At 39.2% G+C, this 7,053-nt stretch overlaps 3 protein-coding genes across 3 annotated transcripts in view; 1 reads left to right on the plus strand and 2 right to left on the minus strand.

Moving 5' to 3' along the window:
• Positions 1–7,053, minus strand: part of LOC129792688 (ARL14 effector protein-like) — a 693,823-nt gene that overhangs the window by 497,839 nt on the left and 188,931 nt on the right. The gene's annotated exons all lie outside the window — the stretch shown is intronic.
• On the plus strand, positions 17–1,064 carry LOC129792702 (mediator of RNA polymerase II transcription subunit 9). Its single transcript, XM_055832023.1, has 3 exons — positions 17–189; positions 301–355; positions 608–1,064. Exons 1-3 carry the CDS (start codon positions 83–85, stop codon positions 767–769), a joined length of 324 nt encoding a protein of 107 aa, XP_055687998.1. The 5' UTR covers positions 17–82; the 3' UTR covers positions 770–1,064.
• LOC129792606 (GTP-binding protein 1) lies at positions 1,027–7,003 on the minus strand. Its single transcript, XM_055831826.1, has 6 exons — positions 6,807–7,003; positions 4,778–5,521; positions 4,530–4,708; positions 2,222–2,736; positions 1,697–2,153; positions 1,027–1,630 (listed from the first exon to the last, which is right to left on the minus strand). The coding sequence occupies exons 2-6, from the start codon at positions 5,304–5,306 to the stop codon at positions 1,448–1,450; spliced, it is 1,863 nt and encodes a 620-aa protein (XP_055687801.1). The 5' UTR covers positions 5,307–5,521; positions 6,807–7,003; the 3' UTR covers positions 1,027–1,447.

A 7,053-nucleotide genomic window follows, 5' to 3' on the forward strand; every position in this document is an offset into this window, starting at 1 on the left:
CCACGTGGATACAAAAGGAACTTTAAGCTGTCAAAAAGCCAAAACAATAATTAATTTTTCACGATAAAAATGCAATAGCGCGATGGATCAGGCGAGTGGAGATAAGAAGGAGCACAAGAACGGCACTCCGCTATCCGTGGATGAGATTGAGATTGAAATACTGCCCACAATCTACGCAATAATCCGAAGGTAAGACCAAAATAAACAATCCTTATGTAATCTGCGCAATCAGCGGGGAAAACTTTTGAGTTCTGAAGCGCAATTTTTGGCAAAAATCTAAACTTCTTTGTTCTTTTGTAGTGTGGAGAAGGATCCTGTGGATAAACAGAGAGAATCTCAAGACTGCAGCCTCAAGGTGTGTAGGGAAGTGCTGGGGAATTGCATAAAGAAGCCCCTTCGGGCTTGTCTTAAAACCTTTCCTTGATCAGAAAATTAGTCTTGGTTAGAAAAATCTTCCATTTAATCAGGAGAATGTTCTATTTTGGTCAGGAGAATGTTCCATTTGGTCAGAAAAAAAAACTTATTTACCCCCCCCCCCCTGAGGAAGGCGGGCTGTTTTCTGCCGAAAGCTTGAGAAAAATCTTAATTTATTTTTTTTTTGCGGAAGGTTCTGGAATTGCAGAAGAAACTGGACAGCGTCCGGACACAAATCCGCCAGTTGCCGATTGATCTCAACAAGGAGGAACAGCTGCAGCGGCTTGAGACGTTGCGTCAGCAACTTGTGCTGAAGCAGAACCTCCTGAAGAAATACAAAAACATCCAATTCTAATCCCCAAAAATGGTTCTCAGACTCCTCATGCGCTACCTCGCCAACAATGAGCAGCTCATCCAGCGTCTCTCCGAAAGTTATCCCATCCGTCGGGCAGCACAGCTCACCCTGTACGCCTTCTACCGTTCAAAGATGGTCGCGGAGAATCATCACCTTACCCCTGAGCGCTTCCGGGCGTTCTTCCGGAACTTCAGCACCAACTTCAAGGAAGAACTCGAAGGGGCAAAGAAGGAAATGAAGAATCGCAAATAAATTCCTTTCTTTTTTTCTATAAAATAAATCTTTATTTTAGAAATTTCTTACTTTTTCCTTCCCTCTCATTACAAATTTCATGAGAAAATATTTCACTTTGCTTTCCTTGAGGAAAATTTCACATTCGTAAATTTCATTTACAGAAACCAAGAAAAAAAAATTAAATTTGTCGCATTCTTTGTACTAAACAAATTTACAAAAAAAAATTGAACGTCGTTGAAGTTAAAATTTGAACATTTCGTTTGAAAAAAATTATTATTTTTGGAAGTTTATCCAAAAAATAATAAAAAGAAATAAATTACAGGAACACTCCATCTTCTAGAAAGACTTGGATTTCTTTTCTAACTTACATAAAATATTATTGAATTGTGTGGGTGTGTCGAAAAAAAAAGATAAAAGAGTCCTGAATCGCAAATTGCATCATGTTTAGTTCGATGGAACGGCAGTGGCCGGAACTGGGGCAACTCCACCACTTGCTGATGCCGCCACAGTGGGAGCCCTCTTGGTGCGTTTCCCCCGCTGAGCGCTGTCCCGCTTATCACAAGTCATTTCGAGAACGCCATCCAGTGTTGCTGATGTCTTTAAATCACCCCCATTTGCCGGAGGAGTCTTCACAACGAAACGAATTCAATTTAATTCGATTCACGCGAATTTTTTTTAAGTTCAAAAACTCACCTGAATATTTGGATTCTGATTCTGCTGCCCGCGTGCCTGCATCTTGTTGGGCTTCTGACGATTCTGCATTGGAGCTGCACTCGTCAGTGGCTTCAGTACATTCCCCACAGCCTTCGTGCGTCCCTCGCGGAAGACCAAACGCTGCCCGGGACGAATGTACTCGGGATGCTTGATAAAACGGAAGCGCACGTGCGCCTTATCCCCCGTCCGGAGGCAATCTTTCGACATTGACAAGATGGAAGCAGTCTGCCGGACACTGCCACAGTGTACCATTGCTTGGTAGCGTGAGGATATCGTTGTTGGATGGTGCAGCACGAGAATCTCCCCCTCAAACTCCCAGCAAGCCTTTGGATTGAGTTCTGGAGACACCATCACCATACCCTTGCGAATCTGGGACCTCTTGATCTTCTTCAGGGCAAAACTAGCCGTCTGACCACCACGAACTTCCCGCACAGCCCTAAAATTAACCAGAAACTGATTCTCTCAAAAATATTCCTAAAGAAGAATTTTTTTTTTTTATCTTACATCCTCTTCCGGTGAATACTTTTCACAGCAATCGCCTGGAACTGCCCAAGGGGATCAGGTCCAAGTAGGAGGGTATCATTGAGCTTAATCAAGCCCTGTAAGCACGTGCCGGAGACAACAGTACCCACCCCGGGCACGGAGTATGTGTCATCAATGAGAAATTCAGCCGGGAGATTGTCATGACCCGGCATACGTGTGGTGAGAAGATTGAGGAACATCTTCAGCAAATCCAAATTCTCTCCCGTCACATTGGACACCTGGAAGATGGGGCAGAGGCGCTCGGAGACAAAATTAGTGGCACTGAGGACCACCTCGTCGGGTGTCTTCACCATCACGGGAACTTTGCGGCATCCCTGGGATTTGAGGATCTTATACAAGAGTTTGAGGTTGTCCTGCAGTACTTTCGGTGGGCACATATCAATCTTCGTTACAACAACAAAGACTGGCACGGAAAGGGCCAGAGCCAATCCCAAATGTTCCTTCGTCATTCCCACAATCCCGGCATTGGCCCCAATCTGTCCAAAGAAAGACATGAAATAAAAATCCCCTCGTCAGGTAAACTCAGATAACACCGTCCTATCGCTCCCCGTGAATAATCAAACTGATAACAGAAAGAACAATAAAAATTTGTGCATTGACTCCAAAATAAACTTATCACAGAAAAGGTGTTTAAACTCACCTTCCATATCATAGAAACTTGCATTAAAGTTTATTCAACAAATTGCTTAATTACTAAAGCAAAAAATAAATCACAAAATGGTTATATGAAACACACACCTCCATTCCCCAATCAGACATTTAGATCTTCAACCTCTTTTTCACTTTGCAAAATGTAATACTTTGTTGTGCACAACGTTACGAAACAATCAACAACGTCAGCATTTTAGGATGGAGGAGATCGAATGATCTTTTCGTTTGCAATGGAATGTTGTGAGGTGCCTTCGTGCGAGTACACAAAAAAGAAACAAGTAAAAGTTGTTTTCAAATGTTAAAGGGGCTAAAGCCTTCCTTTCGTGAGATTTTTAAAAATCTCACATTGTGTGGAGTTCACTAAGTTCGGCTCAATTTATTTCTTAAGATAGATAGTCACAAAACACTGACGTATATGGGATAATACTATTAAACCAGGCTTAATTATTTAGCCGATAGACTTGACTTAAATAACTCAGGACTAGCCTAAAAAAAATTAGGCCTCAGTGAAACTTTAGCATCTCAAAATAACTTAAGCCGATATTAGAAACTTAAGCTGGCTTAAGAAAAAACTTAGGTCTAGCCTAAAAAACTTTAGCTTATTAAAAAAAAAACTAAAGCTAGATCTAATGATACTTTCCCTAAAACACTAGTCTGTAAAAGGGTGAAATAAATTAATTTAAGCTTAGCTTACAAAACTTAAGCCTGGCCTCAAAAGGAACATAAGTCAAACGTAAAAAACATAGGCCTAGCTCGAAAAATTTAGGACTATTCTAAAAAAATGTCTAAGATAGCTTAGAAAATTTAAGCCTAATTTAAGAAGGAACTTAGCTGTAATTCATGAAAAAAACATAGGCATAATTTTAAAAATTCACGCCTATCTTTAAAAACTCAGACCTAGCTTAAAAAACTAAAGGCAGATCTAATGATATTTTAGCATAGGAAGGTTTAAGAACAAATTAAGGTACAACTTTAAAAACTTAAAATCTATTTAATACTGAATGCTTTTCTACCCATTTGTGATAAAAAAGTATTATCATTTTTTAACTTAATTTTAAATGAAATAATTGAGCATAAATTTTTATTTTTTGGATCTAAGAACAAAATACGGAAAAGAAAATTCTTCAACATGTTAAAATGGAATAAAAAAAACGTTTTTTTTTTAAATTAGTTTTACGATGAATTCTTTGTTTTTTTTTTTTAAATTTATCTCTAATTATCCTGAATGAACCTTCTAACAAAATTTTTAAAAAATAATTTTTATTTCTTTAATTAGTGAAATTGACTAGTGTTCTATTTTTTAAATCTTTTTCAAGGCATAAAAAAATCGTACATCATTATAGTTTTTAATATTTTTGCAATTTTAATGACTAAAAAATTAATAAAACTCAAACAAAAGCCTTAAAAGTTAGTCTGATGAAAAATAAACTCGAGATATCAAGTAAAAAAAAATCATTTAAATTTTTTTAAATAAATATTCGCGAAATAATTCTTGAAAAATCATAAAATATTTTTTTTATTACGTGAATTAATAAAAATATTGGAGTTCATGCACTTTGTGAGGCAAAATTATCAATTCTTGTGAAATATTAGGAAATTCTGTGTGTGCGTGACTCACCATTAACATTCCAAAGTCAGGAGCATGGCCGGTCATGCCGAAAACAGTTGTCTTGAGATACCTCTCGTGCCCCGCGAGATCGATAAATGTGATGACTTTTGCGGATTTTTCGCAAATCTTCACCCAATCGAGGGTCCCATGGTCAGGCTTATTGACCACGTTCCCCAGGCTGTCGAATCCTGCGAAACAAAGATCATTCTTAAGAAAAGTTTCCCCACTAGCAGGAAGCTCTCCGCTAGATAATTTACCTAAGATATCATTTCCCACTGAGCTAGTACGCCCACTCTCCATTTCGTGCTTATGCCGGAAGAGCCTCTGCCGTGCATGCCCGCGTCCATTGTCCAACTCTCCGTGCGTGAGGACCCCCAGAAGGGTACTCTTACCTGCATCAACATTCCCCACAACAGCCACGCGAATCTCCATAAAATCAGACATGTCAACGCGCTTCCTCACCAGGTACTGCCCCGTGATGAGTCCCTTGTCTGCCTTGCGCTGCCTCAACTCCACACAGTCGGCATCCAGTGTGGTGGCCAGAGATTGCAGAGTGGCAAGACTTGCGGCAAATTCCTCCAATTCGAGCCCACTGTCACCCCCATCGTCCCCAATGCCAATCTCGTAAATTGTCTCCCCTCGACTGTCCTCAATGCGCTCCTCCAGGCGCTTCTTCAGCAACTCAAATTGCTCCTCTGTGGGGCTCACCAACACTGTCTTCCCGCGAATACTGGAGTAATCCATTGGGCTCTCCTCCTTCTCCACCGATGACGTTGTACTCGCCATCGTCGTCGCGTTTTTCTGCACCTTTTCTAAACTTTTCTTTTTTTCTTAAATATTTAACTAAACTCAAAATCACTTTGCTAATTCTGCAGCTCCTGTTTGCACTCTTACTGCCAGTGTTGCCGGAAAGGTAACTTGTAGTCTCGTATTGCGTCCAGTTGGTGGTTTTTCTGCATAACTGGTGCTCTTTTCGCTCAGTTGTGTTGTGGAGTCGTCGTCTGTTGTGAGTGGCCACGAAGTGAATACAAAACAAAAAGTTAAAAATCGAGCGATATGAGTCGAAGAAGCTAAAAGCGGCGGGCGGCGCAAATGCAAATTATTTATTAAAATTAAATTTCTTTCAACCAAAACGTGAAACATTAGACTTTTTCGAATTTTTAGGAATTTAATTGTTTTTCCAAGTTACAAATGCATTAAATTCACGCAAAAGAGGTCAAATAAGACGTTCTGATTGAGAAAAGTCCTCTGAAAGCATCCACATAATAAATATCGTAATAAAAGAGCGCATGTTTCAATGTTTCATGTAGACGCGAAAGGGTTAAATGGAATAAGTATTAATATTTTTAATCTAATAAATTTTAATAAATGTTCACGGTGTTAATTAGGCCAGTTTATCATTTTCTAGATATTTTCACAATTTTTCAAGAGCTTTCGACATTGTTTGGAAGGCTCGAAACGTTCATTACAAAGTGAAACATATAAATAAGAAATGATTTAAATTGATTTTAACCGCTGAAAAGCTTCATTTTCCCCACATACTCGAATTCACCACTAATTTTCACCATTATGCTTATCACTAAAGTACACGTCAAATTCCAAATCAATTACTTCCTTTTGTATTAAAAAAAATAAATATTCCCAAAAAAATCAATTACAATTCCTTTATTAATTGCTTTTGGAACACACTGTGGTAAAAATTAAATCCAAATCAGTTAATCTCATCTCCGTGTGGGGCAAAATAAATACGACTCATCAAAAAAGCATTAAAAATCCTGCATCAACATCTGCATGACCTTGAATAAATTTAGAATCATCAGAGAGAGAATCTTCTCAATGAAGAAAAAATGATGAATGCAGAATATTGGAACGTTCCGCGGCGGCGCATGCCGGCAAAGGGCGGAGCCGTCAGCCGTCCCCACGGCCCCCATCGCCAGACAGGAAAAAATTGAACGGGTTTTCTTCTCTTTTAGTTTGTTGGATTGATGATGAAAGAGAATGCGCCAGTGGCGAAACCCAAAGCAAATCCATTCGAAAGTGAGAGTCTCTCTGCATTTATTCAAGTAGACACTAATCCGCTTCCCCTTGCCCATAGGCCCCCAAAGGCGCGCTATAAGTGGGGGAGAAATACTGAGTTGGAGCCCAAAACAGCTGGCAAGCGACCACGTAGCGATGACGTGCTTTTTTCAACATCAAAATAGAGTTTATTTTTAAATCCCCCCAATCAATCCCATTTCAAGTGCAAGAATTCTCACAGGAAAGAATATTTCCCCCCACGGAATTTACCTTAAGAAACTTAAAAACACATCAAAACGACAATTTACACTTCACTTTGTACTTTTGCGAATACTTTGACTTGATTACGGAGTTGCTTTCTCAGTTAAATCAATGCGAAAATGATATGAATTCGATCACCGCGAATGGATTTTTTTCTCTCACTGCAAAATATGTACTTTCTTTTGAAACACTGACGTTTCTTTGACAAGTGTTTTTGACACTTGGCGCCATTTTTATGGTAGATTTCGCGCGCAAT

This window comes from Lutzomyia longipalpis, chromosome 3, assembly GCF_024334085.1.
Source record: "Lutzomyia longipalpis isolate SR_M1_2022 chromosome 3, ASM2433408v1".
Taxonomy (NCBI): Eukaryota; Metazoa; Arthropoda; class Insecta; order Diptera; family Psychodidae; genus Lutzomyia; species Lutzomyia longipalpis.